The sequence below is a fragment of the Panthera leo genome, chromosome F2 (genome assembly GCF_018350215.1).
Source record: "Panthera leo isolate Ple1 chromosome F2, P.leo_Ple1_pat1.1, whole genome shotgun sequence".
NCBI classification, from domain to species: Eukaryota; Metazoa; Chordata; class Mammalia; order Carnivora; family Felidae; genus Panthera; species Panthera leo.
In genome coordinates this window covers 79,396,352-79,417,331 of record NC_056695.1, presented here as the reverse complement: position 1 = coordinate 79,417,331, position 20,980 = coordinate 79,396,352, and the positions used below count along the sequence as shown (strand labels likewise).

Here is a 20,980-nt window from a genome sequence, read left to right as displayed (position 1 = left end):
TCTTGGAATGAATCCATTATGAATTACTAACGATAATGATTCATTATACCGTCTCACGCTGGCATGTGCTGATTCTCCAACAGCCAGCAGAAGATACTGCCCTGCTGATTAATCCTCTGCTTTTTCCCCCCTTCTCTTAGAATGGCCATTCAAGTGGACAAGTTCAGCTTCGAGAGTTTCCCAGAATCCCCTGGGGAGAAGGGACAGCTTGCAAATCCAAAGCAGCTGGAGGAGGAGAGGCAGGAGGCCCGTGGCTTGGAGATCGACAGCAAGCTGGACGTCCACTGGAGAATCATATCCTTTTCACGGTGGCCGCCCTGGCACCGGGCACACCCTGCTTGGGGGCTCTGCCCGCTGGGAAGGACCCCCGAGGGGCTTCACCGTGGAGCTGTAGACAAAGGGTGTGTCAAGGAGACACGGACCAAGGTTGTCCTTTCTTAGCCTCTTCCCACTCCCAGGGCCCCACCAACGAGGTATCAGTTCAGGGTGAGGAAAGGCCACTTCCCTGGAACGTCTCAAATCACATGTTTCTTGCCAGTGTTGATGTTTGTGTTAGTGACACGTTCTCATGCCTACCTGTCAATGCTGGGCTCCAGGCTTCACAGACTGTCCACTCCTCCCGGTCAGTTGTCCGGGAGACTGAAATCGCATTGCACGGCTTACGAGGCATGAGGACCCTGAGGGGTTTCACAGGGGCAGTGCTGCACGAGAGCGCCCAGGGCAGTCCCCGGCCCTGCTGCGAACTTGGGACGTGCCTGGCTCACTGTAGGTGCTCCGTTCCACCAGCAAGCACGTGAGAGGATCCCAGGCGCACTTGTGTGAGTGTTCGACCGTCTTCCAGAGCACCTGCTTTGGGCTGGGTATTCAGCAAGACGCTTAGGCTGAGACGGCAAGAGAGGCCTCAGTGTTTCTTCATGGCCCTGCGGGGTGTGGCTCGCCAACTGGGGACGACATGCACTTGAGGCACAGGGCAGGGCATCACACCACGTCTGTGAGGTTCAGGGGTGGAAGCTGTGGGCATGGGGCCCTTGGAGAAGGCTTGACACAAGGGGAGACGTTAGAGTGGCTTTTGTAGGGTGAGTAGAAGTTTATTCGAGGGATGAGGGTAGGGGATGGCCCAGCGGTCCCAGTGTGTAGGAGGATGGCTCACTCAGAGTGTTGCCCAGGAAGAGGCGATTCCGAGGTGGTTGTCTTAGTTGTCTGACTCACATATGTGCTGTGTGGTCTCAGATCATTCTAGACCATCTCCCTGGATTCTGGAAAGATCCTCAGTCTGCAGGTGGCCGTCTCCAAGAGTTGAGGCACATTGCTTTGTGCCCACTACAGAGGGTCTGGAGCTGATAGACCCTGTCCCCAAGGAGCTGGGACAAAATAAGCCCTTCACATGTAAACCGGAGGCTTCGGGAATAAGACATTAAACCCAAGTCCCTGGGGACTCAGAATCTCAGTGGCCATCACAGAGTTAAGGTGTTTGCCTTTGTACAGAAGGAGGTGAAAAGGAGGGATGATTGGAGTCCTCCCTGTCTCAGGCCCATCCAGAGCTCAGCATAGGGTCGGGGCCCAGCCAGTGCCTGCTGGTGACGGAGCCCAGAAGGCAGCGGCATTCACCCCGCGCACCAGGCCGTCTCCTTTACCCCTTCCGTCTCTGACGCGTGCTCTCGCACCCCTGGGGAGAGGTTGGCTGGGTCGCCTGTGAGTCCAGCCAGGACGTGGTGAGGCCAGCTGCCCGGTGGGGTTGCCTGTCCTCAGGGAAGATCGAGGAAACAACCCCACCCCCCCGTCCTGTTGGGGGACAGCAGCAGGCACAGAGCTCTCCTGTCCTGGTATCTGTGGTTGTGATGCTGATGCTGGGGTGGGGGGTTTGGGGTGGAGAGGCTCTGTAACCTCTAGATGTGCACGTCCCCATGTGAGGCAGGACATGCCCTGCTCCCAGGCCTCTGGGCTTCATGCGGGGAGCTTCTCTCAGACCAGGAATCCTGGCTGCGAACGAGTCCGCCTCTGGCCCATGGAGGGAAGGGCAGTGTGCGTGGGGGGCCTGGCAGGAAGGCATCTGTCTCCCGAGTGTCTCATTCTGGGTGAAGATAGAAGCACGAAGCCTCGGAATGGAGGGGGGGTGGTTTACACCCCTGCTGTTAGGGCTACGGTAGCATCTGCTGATGACTCACCTGCCACTTCCCAGGTGCACCCCTGGGCTGGCCCAGGTCGTTCTCCGTGGTTTCAAGTCCCAGGGGGGCTCTGCCGCCCTGTCTTAGAGATGACGACCTCTCCAGCTCACACACAGGAAGAAGGGGAGCGGGTGCTTACCAGAAGCCCATCAGTCGCCCTGCAAGCCGGTGGCCCTTGGCCAGGATGCGGTGCCTTCTGGTGGGATGATGCTGACCGTCAAAATGCTTATATTTTGATAACACCGACCAGAAACATGCTGAAAATGTCTTTGGTTTCTCTCCTTTTAGTTTTGCCTCCTTTAAGAGGCTGATATCCCCATTTTCTGTATTTGCTTAATAATTCATGCAACAAATATTTATTGAATGTCTACCATGTGCCAGGTACATCTGTCTCCTAGATGTACTGACTGGGAGCTTTTGAGAGACCGTCCCTACAGGCGGATTCCATTAAAGAGAATGAACAGTAGGACACACCTCTCTCTCTCTCTCTCTCTCTCTCTCTCTCTCTCTCTCTCTCTCTCTCTCATCTGGTAATGACATCTGGCATGGGATGAATAGCACAATTCTGCTGTTGTCAACCTGGATTCAAGCAGATGGAAAGACCACAGATTGAATTGGCTAATACTTTTATTATGCATTTTAGTGATATTTTCTCAATATTTAGACTTTATGCCAAGATTTGAGCCTAATTTGACACTCCTCTAAGGAGTAATAACAGTGGCCCACATGTAGCATGTAGGGCTAGCTCGACCTGTTTCCGTGGAGATGGTGGACCTCTGGACCCGTCAGCATCGCATCTGTAATGACCAGATAAGCAGCCGGGCACACCAGGGATTCCAGCTCCAGCGTTTGCCTGCTTAACGAGCTGTACGTTTTGCTGCGCTCACGTGCTGGGGCCCTGGAGGTGCCCCAGTCTAAGGGGCTGAGCAGACACAGAGATGGGCTCTTACAGCGCAGCCTGGAAGGGCTGAGACAGGAGCCTTCCTGTGTGAGGGCTGGCACATTCCAGAGTCCGAAAGCAGCAGGGACCTATGTCATTCCCTGTGACCAATAATACAGCAGGCAGACCAGAGAGGTGGCAGGGTCTAGGGGCCTCCTGCGCTGTGCCTGGAGTTGGGCCTTCCTCCCTCCCTCCCCCCGCCCCTCCCTGCCATACTCAAAAATCTGTTAGGAAGCTCTTTCTCCTGCATGACCCATTCCTCATCACCAACCTTTGCTGGTAATTGTTTTCATTCATTTTTTTTTTTTAATTTTAGAGTGCAAGTGAACTGGGTGGGGGAGCAGAGGCAGAGACAAAGAATCCCGAGCAGGCTCTATGCTCAGCACAGAGCCCAATGTGGGGCTCAATCCCGGGACCCCGGGATCATGACCAGAGCCAGAACCAAGAGTCGGACACTCAACCGACTGAGCCACCCAGGCGGCCCAGCCTGGTAATTTTTAAAGGGACTTTTCCTCTTTCTCAAGAGGAACTCACGTCCATGGAATGTCTGTGCGGTTTCCCAGGGGGGTGGGAGAGCAGCCTGCACAGGCGGCGTCTGGCCTGGAGAGCTGGGCTCGTGTGGCAGACATTGTTACTTTATCGATGGAATACACCCTTACTTTCAACTCCTTTGCACGATCTCCTTTCCACCTTCTTCCCTGCTGGCTACCACTCCTGGGCAGTCTTTACTGAACTTTGGAAACCTTGATATGGCCAAGTTTGTTGGTAGTAGATAATAGCCTTCCACACATAATCCAGAAAGTACCTGTTTGGCTTTGGGATGGGACCAAAGATGCCGCACTGTTGGGGCTGGAGCCCAGGGTCAGAGGCCCAGCTCTGCCGTTTCCAGTGTCCCCACGGAGAGGCTGTGGCCCAAGGGGCCCTTGTCCTTGTCTGTTCAGGTGAGAACACTTGCTCAATTAGCTGTTAGGCTTAGTTCTAATAATCGTCTTGCCCTTTTGATCATCTCCCAGGTATCAACCAAGATATTCGCATTTTCTTCTAACCCCGAACCTGCAAAACAGATAGTACTCTGGTTTTCAAAATAAATGCATCTTGGAAGTTGAGTAACTGACCTGAGAGCAACACAGCTGGCCAGACAGCCAGGATCCGAAAACCTGTGTGATCTTCTTACTGGCTACTTGAAGTGAGGCTCACTGTCCAGGTGTAAGCCTTGTTTCTAACGCTGGGAGGTGTCCACACTGTGGGCCCCCTCTCCTGCTGCCAGAACCGCCCTGCTTCTGTGACCTGGCCTCACAGGAGGACCATCCTGCACACAAGTCAGGTGGGCCAGGCCTTCCCCACGTCCTCACTTCCGCCTGTGATGGGACCTGCCACAAGGGTCTGGGATTGTCATTCTGAGAGTCCCCCGGAGTAGCCGGTTCTGGGGCGTTTGGACATCGGCTGTGTCTGTTTTCACTTTGCGTTTGTAATTCAGGAGAGGAGAGTGTCCGTCAGTGTCTCATCCTTTGATGATGAGTCTTCCTCATCCTTTGTGGTTGACCTTGCACTTCCAGTCTCCCGAGGAGCCTGGTCCATCACTGACCTCTCCTATCTCCCCCGGCTGGAGCCGCCCCTTCTGCTGGACTCCAGCAGCACTCTGTGCCTAGGTCTTGTTTGCTACAGGCCTTGCAAAGTGCGGGGAGGTTTATTTTTCCCAAAGTTCACGTCTCCTGTGCCCAGCCGTGCTGTCCTTGAAGCCACATCGCGGCCTTTCCTTTAGCAGCTGTTGACTGGTGGCCCGCTGTGTGCTGGGCTTGCGCTCAGCACCAGGGACCTCCGTGATGAGCGAGACCAGGTGTGGACCCTGACCCGACAGAGCCACGTGTCCTCCCCGGCACGTAGGTGTTAAAACCCGTGGCGAATGAACAGCTTCCCTCTCATTGATGCTGCAGACTGCATGGTTACCAGCCTTGCTGTGCTGTGCCCGCTGCTGTGGCGTGTGTGAAGGGAGTTTCCACGCACAGGGTGAATCATCTCTGAAGCCTGGCTCCTTTTCCAGAGGGCAGCCGTGCACGGACGATCTGTGGTGGAAACAGACGAAGGATGAGCCTGGAGTCCTCTCACCTTCTCCTTTTCTTGGTTTCGTTGCAAATGTCCCTCCAAGGAGCATTTCAGGGGTCGGTGGGTATCGGAATCCGACCCCGTGTAGGTTTCACGACAAGAGCCGGGTGCACCGGCTCCAGTGACCTGGGCCATCTGGGCAGCGTCTCCGCCAGGTGGCCTGACAAACATGCGTCTCCTCCGTACTGTCTGGAGACCATTTGTCACCATCTGGCTGCTTTGTGGGCCAGGTAGAGGCTCAAGGAGCCCAACTGCAGCCCGGGTTTCAGATGCCTGGGGATTCACATCCCAGCGCGGGAGATGGAGAATCCTCGCAGCCTGCTGAGGTCACGTGAACCTAAGTAACCAGAACGTGGCAGGACAAGGAGCAGTGCGGCTGTTCTGAGCGTGGGGTCGTGCGTGGGCCCAGGAGCCCCAGCCTGTGCGTTGCTAGGCAGTGTCTGCGTCTGGCCTTGCCAACACCACTCGCCCTCTACAAACCCAGGAAGCTCCACGGGCTGTGACATTTGTGACTGGTTTTTGCTAGGCTTGACAAGCAGAAGCCTACAAGACTATAGGCACAGTGTCCTCAGTTTAGTTGGTCTTGACCAGGACATCCGGCCTGGAACACAGCTATGCCTGGCTTCTCAGTTTTCCAGACTGCACTCTTCTCGTGAAGGGGAATCTGCCTTCAGCTGACTCCCCCTCCCTTCAAGGCGAGGCCTAGATGGAGCGGTGTGTGTGTGTTGGGGGGGAGGGGGGTGTTGCCCTTTACTCTTCACTCTTGCCACCTGGCTTGTGGCTTATTCTCCAAGATGCTGCTTCGTGGGGCTGTGTGTTCACACACCCTGAGAAAAATCAGATTTCTTAAAACAAGATTCCTTTAAAACCCAGTACGCTGTGCTCTCCTAGTAGTCCTGTGCGGAGAAGCGGTTTAATCTAGATGAATTTAGTACAAATAGCTCCTGTCGTCAGTACAGCTGGCTGCTTGATCATCTTAAGTGCAGTACAGGGTTGCCTTCTGTGTCTGCCATCAGGGAGGTTAGCTTCTCCAGCTTCTGGTAATCACTGGGCTCAGAGGTCTTTGATCTCACAGAGGAGCCTCGCCAGCCGGGGAGAAGTTTCCGCCGACCACCAGTGCGGTGCCGTGGCCCCGGCTCTTTGGCCTGCGGTGCGCAGAGGGAGGAAGGCGAGGACGACGCGGGTTTGATTGCTGCCTCCCCCAATCCAGACACGGTAGCCAGTTACTTTGAAAAGAATCAAGGTTTGGCACCCAGCATAGATTTCAGATTTGGCTCGTGAGAGTGAAGAAGGGCTTCCCCAGATGCAAAGCACTGTTTCAGATCTGTGTGTGATGCGTGTGCACCATGTGTGTGGGGGGGGTGGGGGGTGTATGGTGTGTGCCTGTCGCAGACGACGTGTGTGTGTAAACCTCACCCAAATCGATATGCACCGTGTGTGCGGGTGCGTGTAAGCCTGCTCCTTCCTCTGTCCTTCGGGTGTGACGGTCACTGTGAGCACGAACGCCCATATACCACCTGCCAGGTGCCGGGCACTGTTCTGAGTGGTTTATTTGGATTGACTCACTCGCTTTTCACTAAAACCCTAGGAAGTAGTTTTATGCACGTCCCACAGGTAAGGACACTGACTTGTTCCAGGTCGCCAGGTACTGAGTGGCAGAGCTGGGATTCGTCCCCAGTCGTCTGGCTTCAGGGTCTGTGCTCTTGGCCCCAGGCTGGGGACAGCAGAAGAGCATCTGGTCACTGCCAAGGTCTCCGCGTTACCCCCATTTTTCAGATGAGGCTGAGTGAGGCTCCAATGCTCCTTGGGCACCCTGCTGCTTGGTACTGTACCCACCGCACAGAGTCCTCCTCCATTTCACCTGCTCCACCCACAGCCCCACAAGACGTGCAGAGATGAGCCACTGCAGACTACCCCTTGGCAGCTCACCACGCTGCATGGCATTTTGCGTCCAGCTGGGCCTCTGACACCAGGGAGCTGAGCCGAGATGCGGGCGCCCCTACTGAGAGGAGAACAGCCCACATCAGCATTCTCAAAGTTCACGAGGCAGATTAGAAAACACGGTCACGGCAAAGAGGCTCAGCAATCACTTAAAGCAGCCTTTCCATTAGTGTAATTTCTATTTTGACAATCTGCTAATTTATTTGAGCTGAAGTGGGCCTGGTCTAAGTCCTTGCACCTGTAGTTCTTCCAGATCTGGCACGTGGGGTGCAGACGCCCATCTTCCTGGGGGTCACCTGAGGTACAGCGCCACCCCTTCTGAGAGCACCCTCTCTGGGACACTCACCTAGAAGCCAACTTGGAAGTGACTGTCAGTTGCTCTCGTGTGATGGGTTTCCAGCTTTTGCTCAGAAGGCCGTGGGTAAGAACTAAGAGTTCTGATCCTGGCACTGCTTTCTCCTGTGAGAGGCAAGGCCATTAGAACTCAGGCCTGTGGGCTCAGAAGAGAGCCTGGTGACCCACTGGGCTCCAGGTTCCCCCAGGGAATAGTTGGTTGAGCAATCACTTTTTTCTGTAACAGAACACCAATTCATGGTAAACTTGAGTCACACGAATAAAGACAAGACCTCAAAAAACTGCTCAGTGTTTTCAAATGGCAGTACATTCCCAAGTATTTCACTGCTAATGGTCTAGCAGAAGATGAGAGGGAAGGTATTTTATTAACTTCCTGCATTTTCCTTGCATCTAGCTGTTTTTCAAAGATTTGGAAGCAAACATTCATGGTTCTCAAGACACAGAATATTAACTGAGTGTGCATGGAGAATGTTGTAAATAAAAAGACTGTGCCCACATATTAAGTTTAATTAATAATGGTGAGTAATAATAATATATAATCCTTACACAACAGACTGAACTCCTTAAAAGTAGGAAGACTCTCGTCTTGGTTAGCCTTCTGTCCACAACAGCTAGCACAGTACACGGAGTAGGTATTAACAGGTACTTGGTACGAATCACAGTGCACACGCTGCAGTGGTGGAGGCACACGGGGACAAATGCATGTGACCAGTTCAGGAAAGATACTCCAGGGTTCAGCCACCACAGCCAGCGGGGGAGGAAGGGCTGGCTTCCAGGCTGGGCATGGGTCAGAGGGGATGTCCCAGGTGAAGTGGAGTTTAAGCTCCAGAGACTGGGGTGTGCTCACTAGAAAGACTGAAGAGGGTTCCAGGCAGGGAGAGGACGCGAGTCAAGGCACCAAGGCAGGAGGCAGCACCATCTGTTGTAAGAAGTACTGGTAGTTTGACGTGGCTGGTACATGTTCTCAGGAGTGAGATGTGCAAAACGGGGGTCGGGGGGAGGTCACGGAAAAACCCATGGGGAACTTGCATAAACTTCTAGGGAGTCGGATTTTATCCCTCGAGCGGCAAGTAGCCACAGCAGGATTTTGGGCAAGGGAGCATTGTCATGAGACTCCCTTTAGGAAGATGGCTCTGGTGCTCCTCACCCCACTGCTCTCTGGGCATGGTGTCTCCGGGACGTGTTTGTTTTTGTATCGTGCGATTCCGCTGCCTTCTTTTGGGAATTTGGTGCAAGAACCTGCAAAGATGTACAGGGCAGTGCAGGTCTGTCTCTGCTGTCTCGTGTTCTTGGTGAGGCTCTCACAGGGTGTCGAGTTAACATATGGAGGATCACTGCTAGGACTGGGGTTCCTGTTGGGCTACAGACACCTGACATCCATTTCTGCTCTAAAATGTTAGGCGGAGGGGTGCCTGGGTGGCTCAGACGGTTAAGCGTCTGACTCCTGATTTCAGTCTGGGTCATGATCTCATGGTTCATGGGATTGAGCCCCACACCTGGCTGTGTGCTGACAGTGTGGAGCCTGCTTGGGATTCTCTGTCTACCTCTCCCCCTCCCCCACTCACACACTTGCACATGCTTTCACACAACACACACACGCTAGCTAGCTAGCTACCTAGGTAAAATGCTACAGAGGAAAACCAGAATAATGGCGGCACTCTGAGCCTTGAGTGTGGAAAAGGAATATAGAATGAGGTCTCTCTGAGCATGGGGGTCACTCATTATGTTTGTGTATCTTCTGTAAGCATATGTCTCCTCTCTGCTGCACAGCTCTCGCATGGGGTGGGCATGAGGCTCAGACATGTCCTCACCATGGTGTCCTTCAGGGTGCTGTGTCATCATGGACTGCACACGCAAGGGTCTAGGTACACAGTAGGTGTTCAGTAGATGGTCACTGACCCAAGCTTGTGCAGGTAGCGACGTGATGATAAACTGTGGCCCAGCAGAGATGATAACTTAAAGCTACCAGTACAATTCCTTCTACGTTATTCCTGGAAAAACTTACTTAGTTGACTTTTACTGCCTCTCAACTCCATAGGTCTGAATTAGGGACCTAGAGGCAGGAAACCTGGTCTTTGCCCCCAGGGTGCTCACCCTGGCTTAGTTGGGGAATCAGTTATGGCAACAGATGCCTGGAGCCTGGGTAACCAGTGCTACAGTGGGAATTAGGTGGGAGCCCAGAGCTTAGGGATGGCCTGCTAGGTTCGTGTTGGTACTCATCGGCCAGTTTGGGCCTGTTCTTGCCATGCAGGAAGCATCATCTCTCCTCCTCCTCCCCCGGCCCTAAACCTTCCAGAAGCGGACCTCACTTAACACATGCCTTACAGTGCTAGAACTAGGTAACACACTGTCTCATCTGTGGGACGTACCCAAGCCCTGTGGGCTTGAGCCAGTATTGCTGGACACATCTGGGTGCCCACTACCTTTAGGTCCTACCCCAGGACTTCATGGATCACCTCACAGGAGGAAGAGTGAGCCATTTAGGGTCCAAGAGACTCTTGACCTCAGCAAGGTGCCTTCTGGGGCCCCATGGCATCTTGAGTCTGTGGCTTTGAAGATGTCTTGAAGGTGAGATCCTGACCCATTCCATCTGCTACACAGTGGACTTAAGACACATCTCCCTGGAAACATGTGGCACGTGTGGAGAAAGTCTAGCAGGGAATGAGCAGTGCACTTGGAATCAACTGAATATGAACCTCACACTCTTCTTGGCTATGTGGCTTTGGAGAAGTTTCTTAGTATCCTCGAAGAGGTTTCATCAATCTGACATTGTTGTAAGGACTGTATGAGATGATTTGTAGGTAACTAACACATAATACGTGCTCAGGGAAGAGGCAGGCATTTATTGAGCACCTACGGTGTGCCAGGCACAGTGCTGGTGACCAGAGACGACACCTACTCTCCTGGGGCTTACGACCACAAGCAGTCCTCTGAATTCAGCTAAGCAGTTGGGAAGGTATGGCTGCCTGTTTATTGACCTTGCTAGTTTGGGGAGGGGAGGGCAGAAGTTCATGCTGAGCAAGGTCCAGCACCAGACCCTGGGCTCATGGATCACCACCTTTCAAGGGTTTGTGACCAGTAGGAGTGAGCCAACAGCAGTGACTCTAGGTAACTCAGCAGTGTTTTTGAGGCAGAAATGGCAAGCATGGAGGGCACCATAAAGGATATTTGGCATTTCTTGCTGGGAGTTAGATACTGCCTTTGGGGACCCCAGAGGCAGAATGTGGGTTGTGCTAACCTGAGCTGGGAGCTTGTGTGTTCTTCTGGTTCAGGCACACAGATTGTGGATCATTATATGTGGGTGTGGTTTAGGAGACCCACAAAGCCTGGGTCCATGCCAACAGGGGCTCCACAGTCCTGCTGTGGCATTGCATCCTTGCCCTCCTAAGGGACAGGAGCAGGATCTCAGGACAAAGACATGCGGACTGCTTGGAGATGTGATTGCTGTGTCCTGGGTGTCCAGAAAGGGTTTTAAAGGCAGGGAGCATTTTCAGCACCACGGAGAGTCCCCCGCATGGCCAGCTCCACCACACCCGCAGCCTCGGGGCTCTGGCTTGACCCAGCCCTGTGCACAGAAAGATCCTTGTCTGTCCGGTGTGGAGGTTGTGGGTCCACACCGAGGGTACCGTGAAGAATTGATCCAGTGTTTACCGGAAGCTGTCAGAAAGTGGGGTCCCAATTGGGGGCTGCAGGGTCAGACTACCTGGATCCTGCCGCCTCACGGCTGTGTCACCTTTCTTGCTCTCACCTTGTGCCCAAGTTTAAAAGAATTTTTTGAAATAGAAATAGCAGCTCCTACCTTACACCCATCGGGTTCTGAAGTCTTAAAGATAGCATTAAATTGCAACGATATGTATCACTTCCTTACCAAAGGGCCTTTCTCATGGGAAGCACTTTGGAAGCATTCCTTCTAACAGAAATGATGACAGGGATTAGAACACCATCATCATTTAGTGACCGCTTCCACCTCCACCCTCGCTACGGCCACGTTGCGGTCTTGCGTGTACTAGCAGGTGATGAGGGCAGCTGCATGACTGACTGGTCAGCCAGCTTTGCATTTGGGTCCAGGCTCAGACAGCAGACTGTTTTTTGGTGGCTTATGGGGCTGAAAGGGAGGGGCGTGCATGCAGGTAATTAGCTTTATTAGCTCAGCTGTATAATTTTATGGCTCATGTCCGGAAGCAAATTAATACAGAAATATGTTATTGGAATGGTTTCCAGAGCCCCAGTGCCATTTGGCAACTTTGTAACTACTCACACGCTAACTTGCTCCTCTGATAATCATTTCAAAACTCCTCATCCTGGCCCTGTCCAGTAGGCACTATTTCTACGTTTCAAGCACTGTGGTGAGATCCGCCTCGAAAGTCTGGCATATTTTTTTTTTCCCTAAGAGGAAGTAATATACCATGTTCTGAAGTCTTAATCTGATACCCCTGGAGGGAATCAGAAAAGAAAGAAACATGAAAATGTGCATGTTGAACCCAAATCCGCTGACAACCTGCATGCTGAGCCCCTCTCCCTTCTGACTGGGATGAGGCGTGTTGACTTCAGCTGCTCTGGGTGTTGTTTCATAATGTTATCAGCAGAACTGTATTGTTGACTTTTTCTAAGATGTTGATTTTAAATGTGTAAAAGATGCACGTGGCTCAACACATCTTAAAAAAAGGTGTTGCCATCTTGCCCGTCATCCCCACATGCCCATTTTTCTCCGTTCCTTCCACGTATGTCAGAATTTCTCACTGAAACTATAATTGCAAACACATACTTTTTTTTTTTTTACACAAAAGTATTTTGTGTAAAGAATGTTTTGCATCTTGGTTTTTCCACTTAACTGTGCACGCCTTGGAAAACTTTGCATCTTCATAGTAAACTTTCTCCTTTGCCCAGTAGCAGAGTGTGAGTCTTATGCCTGTACTCCCATAGCTTTGCCATCACGGGGGTTTTCGAACTTTTGGAGGTTGGCCCGTCTGGAAGCTGTAATGTTGAACAAGATCTCTTTCCTTTGTGGAGCTGCCATTCTGTGGGAAAGCCCTGGGATGCCTGAGGTGCAAGGATCTCTGGGGGATTCCCTGCTCTGTGCTCCCAGCTTCCAGTTCCTCATCTGCACTGCGTCAACTGGAACAGCCCCCCCTGGTTGAAGGGAACATGTAGAACGCTTGCCACAGAACCTGCCCCGACAGGAATGCCCCCAACATTTGTTCCCTTCCCCAGCCCCCGTCTTTTGCAATGTATGTCTTTGAGTCTGAGTCTTAGAATTCCTCTGGGAGCATGTTGTATGTTGGGAATTGGTCACCCTTGAGAGTGAATTTCTGTGTGCCTGTGAGGCACGTGGCCCACCAGATCGCAGCTGAAACCCAAACTGAAAAAAGTGAGGCTGGCTTACCTGGCCGGCGCCACACGTGAAATACCGCTTTCCCTTCATCTCTTTGATTACAGTGAATCACAGAGTGCTGTGCAGGGACATGGTCATGAGCTAAGGAAGGGGGACTTGGTGTTGTCTTTATAAGGAGAAAGTAGCTCTTCACATGGTGGCCGCAAAGGGAGCGAAGGGAAATGTAACTGCTTTTTGCCACTGCCTGGCAAGTCCCTGGGCTCTAGTCCTTCATCAGACTCTGCAGGGGATGTGTTTTCCCAACAGGGAGGTTGTCTCTGGGTAGCACTGGGGCCATGATAGCAGGGAGATGCTGACCCGAGTGAGTGGCAGGATCAGGGCCTAGGGGACTGACTCAGCAGAAGTGATTTATCCCAAGAAGGACCCCACTCTTTGTGACCACCCAGTACCTGCACAGTGGTCTGTGGTTTCACTGGGGGCTGGCATTGGCCCATTCCTGGATCATTCTCTTGGGAGGGGGGTGACCCCTCATCCTGTTTCCCATGGATCTTATTCATTCAGGGATTGGAAAAGAGGAGTCCCAGCATGGGACTGACAGGTGCCATCCCCTCTTAGAGACCCATCCCAGGTGAGAGTCTATTGCCTAAAATCTCTAAGTTCTCTAAGAAAAGCTGTTTCCTTGTGTTTCTCCCTGGTGGTGTCATGGCAGCGCGTGCTGCTCTGGCTGATTGACTGACAGGGACGGAGCAGACCAGCCATGTGCTGGCCATGGTCAGGCTTGCAGTGCTGAACGCTGGTCACAGAGGGGTCCACAGAATTGGGCCAGCGTTGCCTGGGAGTGCGTTTGTGTCTACCTCGTGCCTCCTGGAGAGGGAGGTGGGCTCATATTAGCTGAGAAACCCAGCCACGCTCCCTGTTAGTGCCCTGTGCTGCTGAGTAATGGGCCAGGCCTCATGGCCATTCTGTCACTCACAGCAGGCAAGTTGCCAACCTCTCCGAGGCTCTGTGTCCTCACATTCCGAACTGTTGTAATAGCCACATGTGCCTGGCTGTGCCGAGGGCTCTACCGGGTGTCCCACGGTGACGCTGGAGTAATCCTATCAGAGGGTCCTAATTTCCTTGCTCCGGCAGTGAGAGCTGGGGGCACCGCACACCAGTGAAAGTTAGCCTCTGATGAAAGCCACCCACTTCTGCATGCTGACAGTCACGCAAATGTGCATTCACACTTTCATTCATTAGGTGACGTCAACATTTATCGAGCCATCACTGGGGCCCAGGCATTGTGCAAGACGCTGGCACTTGAACGATGAAAGACGTGCTCACGGTGCCCCCGGGGAGATAGATGTTGAGGCATCAGTGCCTGTGATCATCGGAGGACAGCCACGAACGGAGCGGCTTTGGAGCGCGCCGCTGTGTTTACGATAACAAACGGGATGCGGGTGTCTGTACCCTGGCCGTGCGGTGTGAGTTAACACGTGGAGGAGGCACCCCTACCTTCATGCTGTCAGGGTGGCCCCTCCTCCGCGCCTCCCTCTCCTGTGTGGTCACTTTTTGTATTGCTCTCTTCCTGGTGAGGCCCTCGGGCCTCTGCCTCACAGATTCTCAAAGGGAGACTGTCCTGGGAGGTACAGCTCTGTTGGAGAGAGGCAGCTGGACTGTCAGGACCGTCTTGGGGGCCCTGGTTTCTTCCCATGAGAGCCCCTGGCCCGAGGGGTAATTTCTCTGTGTTCCTTTAGGCACGGCCGAGAGGGCCCAACGTCAGGGTTTCTGTGGGGTGAGGCCTGGGAGGGAGTGAGTGCTGGTGGGGAGCGGAATACCACCTGGGCGTTCGTGACTCTACGCTGGTGTGTATACACTGGCCCACGAACCGAACTTTTGACATTCTGGGTCTTACGTTGTTGTCTGCTGTCTATAATGTAACAGCTTTGAGCAGTGAGTAAGAACATAGACTCTGGAGTGAGACTGGGCACTAATCGTGGCTGTGTGGCTTTGGGCCAGTGTCCCAACCTCCCTGTGCCTCCATTTCCTCGTGTGCAAAGTTGGCCTAGTACTTAGTGGGTGACAGACTTTGAGTCAGTTTGTGTAAGGTGCTTAGACCAGGCCTCAGCCAGAAAGTGATCTTGGCTATTAGAGTCTGTGCACAACCACACCCGTGCGGATCCATAGGGTTAGGTTGGGGTCTGAACGTTTTGCCTGCCCCCCAAAAGCCCACATGCCTGAGGGATTTGGGGAGTCTGAGGAGGAAGCACAGGGCAGCCGGCCCTGCCTGGCCCGTTGCCACTAGACTGTGAGCGCCAAGCGAGAAGAAGCGGCCTGGTGAGCTGTGCTCTGGTCTGGCCGTGGGCATACGCCCGCACGTATGTCCGTGAGCAAGCACGTGAGCACGTCCCCCCAGCCCCCGCCCCGAGGCGACACTGAAGTAGTGAGGTGCCTGCCCCCTCCTAGGGCGGGTCTTTGCCCCCCTGTGTGGGCCAGGCCCTGCGTTCCCCTCTCCAGAGAAGCCCTCCACTCTTCCCTGACCGGAATCGCTTCTGTCACGTTCCTCACCTGGAGAAGTAAGTTAATACGGCGTCTCACATGTTAAAATTAGAATATTCGGATCCGTGGGGTGAGAAGAAGAAACACGGTCGGTCAGTCATTATCCATGGAAATTAAACACCATACAATGTCCTGTTCCTTAAGACAGAGACCTTCCCGGTGAATAAATTTTTAATATTGAGCACTTCTCTTGAGAACATTCAGTTTCAGGGAAGGGAGAGTGCGTTGCCGTTTACTCAGTGGTTGTTTGCACAGGTAATGCTCCTTGGCTCTGGGGTGGAGAAGGCCCGTTATCTTCAGCTGCTGTGAAAGCAGGTGGTCTAAGCAGCAGGCTGAACCCTCTTCCTCTGGGGGAGCCGGGTGGCCAATCACAGACAACCACAGATATTTTCTGAACCCCACTCTGGACCTAAATGCCCAGTTCTGGTGAGAACAAGTTTCTGAGATCTCAGAGTCTCATGTTGGAGACAAGTTCTCCTCCCAGTCTTAAAGTAGAGAGAATAGACCCTGGGTGGCCTTGGGCCCTCTCCCCATTCAGCCAGGGTCCCCCACTCGGCCTGTGAGTGTGATCAGGTGCCCAGAGCCTGAGTGAGGCTCAGAGGAGTAACTGAGAGGGGCGACGCCTGCAGGAAGATGTGGGCAGAGAGAGGGTCCTCCTTTCTGGAGCTTGACTTGCCCGGAATGAGTCTCGGTATGAGGCTCCGGCCTGTCTTGGCACACACCCCCTCCTCCCCGTGTCAGCCTGTCACCAGCTGGGTAAGCCCCCCGGGCTCCCGAGCAGTGGGGGTGGGAGTGCTGAGTGCGGGGTCCCGTCTGGGGTGCTGTGTGTCTGTCCTGGCTTGGGCAGGGGGCTGCGCCGGTCACCCCTGAGGTGCAGTGCATCCTGGATGCCGGGCTTTCTGCTGTGCAGGTAATGGAGCTGAGGGGCCCTGGCTGCCGCTGGGGGGATGGAAACTGGCAGGACCCTCCCCAGGTGGCTTCCATGCCCCCACACTCTGTGCCAAGAAGTGGGCTCCCCTCACTGGGATGTGGCCTGAGGACGGAAGGACACTGAGCGGTTGTGACACACCCAGGGGCCAGGGCATCCGCGGGGTTGCTCGGGAATGCCACCCCGTTGCCACTTTGAGGGAGCAGGAGGGCCAGCGGGGCCTTGGGGTCGGGTGTGTGCACCAACGCTCGCTCCCTCCAAGGACTCCGTTCCCTCTTCTGTTGGAGATAAGTCCCCAGCACCGCTGTGCTTGCCTTCCTAGAGGGGGGTGGGGGGAGAGAGAGAGCTGTCCCCACGAGCTTGCTGACTCCGGGGCCTCCGAGACATGGGAGCTCACAGTGCTTGGCGCTGTGTGGTTGGCCGCGCACCAGGCACGACGTCATCAGGGCCCGGGGAGGGGTCTGCGTGGACGGGACATTTATGGCCTGCTCACCGTGGCCCGGACTGCAGTTCCATTTATTCCTCAGGACCGTCCTGTGAAGTTCGTGGGCTGTTACGCCCATTCACAGGTGAGGAAATAGACCCAGGAATGTAGGTAGACTGACCAGTGCGTGTCAGTGGTGGTGCCAGGACTCACAGCTGGGTTGAGGGTATCCAGAACCCACTGTTCTAGGGGCAGAGGGGGCAGGTGCCGTTTGCTCGGGCCGCAGTGCCCCCGCGTTTTCCCACATCTGCTGGGGAGCTCAGCTTGGCCGAAAGGAGCCTGCTTTCATGCCTGCCCAGCTGATGTCCGGGTTGGTGTGGTGGGGGCAGGCAGCACGGGTTCCCTGGAGTTTGGGGCTGAGCGTCTGCAGAGGGCACCAGCTAGAGGCAGGCACTGGGCTCAGGGTAGGGAAGTTTCCGGGTCTTGCGGACTCTGGGCCGCGTGTTGAGGGCTGTGGGCTCCTGTACCACCTGTCGAGGACGTGTAACCATCCTGAGTTTGTTTATTCATCAGACAGAATGCACCGAGCAACTCTAGGGCCTTGTGTAGGTCCCAGGACGAGGGCTGGGCCCTCATGCAGCTGCCGGGCTGGTGTCTAGGCTGAGCACTGGAGAGTGGGCACATCTGGGGCGGGCTGCCACAGGGAGGCCCGAGTGCCTTCAGAGCAGGGACGGGGCTCAGGGAGGGCTTGAGAGTTGAAGGAGGAGGGCAGGGAGAGGCACTTCTAGGAACACAGCACAGCTGCGGGAAACATGGAGTCCAGAGAGAGCACACGGTGTTTTGGAAGAATTGGAAGAGGTCCTAAATAGCCGAAGAAGGACTTAGGGGCGGAGTGGGAGGCAGGGATCCCGGCGTCACTGCACTGTTTGGCCTGCTCTCCCCGCCGAGTCCTGTTGCCGTGCGCGCTCAGCCCTGCCCTCTCGAGCTTTCCTGGGTGCCTGGCCGGTGTGTCCTCGCTGCTCTCAGTGTCCCTGCGCCCAGATGCTCCCACCCAGATGATCACGTGGCCCCCGTGTGCCAGGCCCTTCGGCAGGAAGGACTGGGAGCTCTAGTCTCTGTTCCTCGGGGCCCTGGTGCCTCTGTGCCTCCCCCTGGGCCCTGATCTGCCCTGCCTGCGTGGCTTCGTCCCCACACAGCTGCCCTCCGTCTTGCTGGGCACAGCCCTCTGTCCCTGTGCTGTCATCTCCACCCAGATGTAAGCCTCCCAGGTCCGAGCTCCTGTCTGAATTATTTCGGCATCCTCCACGCATGGCCACCCATGGTTCGGATTAGAGCCACGATATGTTTCCTGGGTGCAGTTAACTTGCTAAAAGCAGAAAGAAGAGGGTTTTCTTTTCACTTCCCTAATCAGGGAAGAGTGTCAGGAACTGAATTCTTCCCTTTTGGTTGCAACTTACATTCTGTGGCTTAAATTCATGTAGGAAAAGGGAAAGAGGTTTGCGGATCTGTGTCTGAGTGCTGCATTGGCTGTTGAATATTAGCGCCCAGGAGACATCTATTTTCTGCCTTCCTAAACCTAATTTCTTCATCCACTGGTACTTGCTGAGAAACCTTGACTTCCTCAATTACGAACTGGCCTAAGTGAGCCATTTGTAATAATATGTGTGATTACATCAAGACGTGTAGCACGCCAGACAGGAAACCAGCATGAAGCCAACACGTGTCCAGAAACACATCGGGTTACATTGAACAATGAGCCATAGTTTGCCTCATTAAGGAAAAACGACTTCCATTTTCCTTATTTCCGCCAGCGAGAATAGCTGTTGGATCAGAATGATCCCGATGGATTCCCCTTCTTTACACGGCAGCGGCTTTACTTGATGTAGGTTGAGGGGACAGAGGCACTCACCGTGTTTATATGCCTGTTTTCCAGCCGCAGGTCACGTCTCAGTGGTTGGTTGGGCCATCACTGGTGAAGAAGGGGGACCTGGATCTGCTGTGGGAGGGTTCCCGTGTGGGAGTCTGTAGAGATTTCCAGAACTCCTCCTCCTGTCCCTGGGGCTCGGCGGGAACAGGTTTTTCCTTGACTGGCTCTCACCCGTCTCTGAAGCGCACCGGCGAGGCGAGCGTGGAAGGGCTCCTGAGCCAGCTTGTCCTGGAACATCTGCATCTGGCCCCGCTGCAGTGGGGTGAGTACCTGCCGGTCCCCGCCGGGTGAGCGCGGCCCTCCCCGCGCCCGCATCTGCTCCTGAGCGCGGCTGCGTGGGCCAGCCGGCCACGGCGAGGGTGCGTCTTCAGACGTGTCCCGTCAGCACGGACCCGTGAAAGGGTCAACGCCCTCCAGATACGCGTGTGGCGGTGGACGTCGAGACCCCGTATGGTTCTAGCCGCCGCGGAGTCCGACCTCCTCCGTGGTGGCACTTGGCCTCGTGTGCGTGGCCGCGGCCCCCCTCCGCGTTTGGGTCTTGAGTGATTGGCGTGGCGGACGCGAGCAGGTGTGCAGCCTCCTTGCTCCTACCCTTCTCCGGATGAGCTCTGACGGCTTCGTACGGGGTCAGCCCGGAAGGGTGCCTGTGTGGTCAACACCCTGACTGGGTCCTCGGCCCGTGAGTTCACCTGGAACGATCTTTCCAAATGTCTGCTTCCTGTTGCACCAGAAGCCATTACCCTGGCCTGTGTCTTCCCAGATAGGAGTCAAAACTGCTTTGTTGAGAAACAAGCTAAGTGCATTTTTGTTGAAGTGAGAGGCTTCATTATTTTCTGGAAACGGTTTCATTATATAATCTATTTTAGGTCAGATGCGAGCAAGCAGTTTGTGTGTTTTTTTGTTTTTTTTTTTTATACCCCAGATATCATTGTAATTAGTGTCAAGTCTTTTCTCTGGTTAATTAAAGTATGATCTCCTCCTTTTGCCTGTTAGAAACACATGGGAATTGTCCCAGGGGCTTGAAGAGAAAAACCTTTTTCCTGGCCTTCCCTTCCTCCCCCATCAGTTTGCTCGACCCCCACATACTGCGGGGGGGGGGGGGGGGGGGCTCTCCTCGCTGCCCGGCTCCTGCTCTCACAGATGAAGGCCGGCGGGAGTCCGTGAGCTGCCGACGTGACAGCAGTGAATGGATGGCCTTTTACACCCAAGGGGCTCCTTCGTGCGTCCGGCCTGAGTGGAAGGAAGGGGGTGTTTCTGCAGAGAATCAGTGTTTGCCCCATGGGGGGCTTCCCTCAGCCCACTTTTCCAGGTTGGAATGTCCGATCTCTTGCTTACCTGGACACAGCCAGCTGTTTCCACCAGGTGTGGTTAGCTGAGCTGGCTCAGACACCCAGACCGCCCTGCCTCCAGGGCTGGGACAGGCCCAGGAAGCCAGCCCTGTGAAACAAAATGAAATCAAAACTTGTGTTAACATATCCTGTCCACCAAAAGAAAGAACTTGGCCAGGGCCCACACGGTCCCACCGTAGCCACACCCTGCAGTGGGTCCCAGAGGTTCCGGACTCCTTCCAGAGCCCGCCTGGAGGTCCCTGCCTTTGCTCTGGATTCCTTATGGGTGTTTTTCTTTTCTGTTAACACAACTTGGGTCAGCTGTCCTACACGCGTCATTTGCGCAGCAGCAGGTTGGTAGATGACACAGGTGTTAGTTATGTTATCCTGGAGAAGATGTATGGCTTGAAAAGAAAATCCTAGGACCTGGAAGGCACTGTGCCAAGCAGTGTCGCTGGGAGGACGTGTGCCGCTTCCTGCATGGGGGCGGCCAGGTGCCACACCTGTCGTGTCCCGGAGCGTCCCACCAGCCGAGTTCTTGTACCCACGGCGTTAACACCCCCAGAAACCGCGCATGATGTCTTCCTGGTCCGAGTGTCGTAATTAACTTGTCTGTTACCGTATCTGGCTGTTGCCAGTGAACATCTTCATGCTCAGATTTTTGTCTGGTTTTCTGCCTGGACCAGTTATGTAGTTTCGGAGTTCTGAGTCAAAAGACGTGAACGTTAAGTCCCTTGAGCTGTTCTGCTAAGTGAATACGTGACTGTTGATGGCGACGTGGACATTGTGGGCACTGGGGTTTCTGAGGCCACTTCCTCTGTGGTGTTGTGAGCACGATTCTGGCGCGGTGGCCCATGAGGGACGGTGGTGGGTTTCGTCCACAGTGGACAGGGTCTTCCTCCCTGGCCGCTGCCCGTGCCAGTGCCCACCCTTCCGTAACCCCGCAGGTTATACCCCCCTCCTCACGGCAGGCAGGCCTGGGGTCTGCCCCGTCCCCGCC

The 20,980-nt window shown here is 54.4% G+C and overlaps 1 protein-coding gene across 3 annotated transcripts in view; it reads left to right on the top strand.

Moving 5' to 3' along the window:
• TRAPPC9 (trafficking protein particle complex subunit 9) overlaps positions 1-20,980 on the top strand; it is a 570,461-nt gene that overhangs the window by 432,569 nt on the left and 116,912 nt on the right. For all 3 annotated transcript variants that reach the window (XM_042923740.1, XM_042923741.1, XM_042923739.1), the window contains 2 exons: positions 141-294; positions 18,824-18,914. In XM_042923740.1, the coding sequence (XP_042779674.1) occupies positions 141-294; positions 18,824-18,914 (245 nt within the window). The remainder of the gene's footprint in view (positions 1-140; positions 295-18,823; positions 18,915-20,980) is intronic.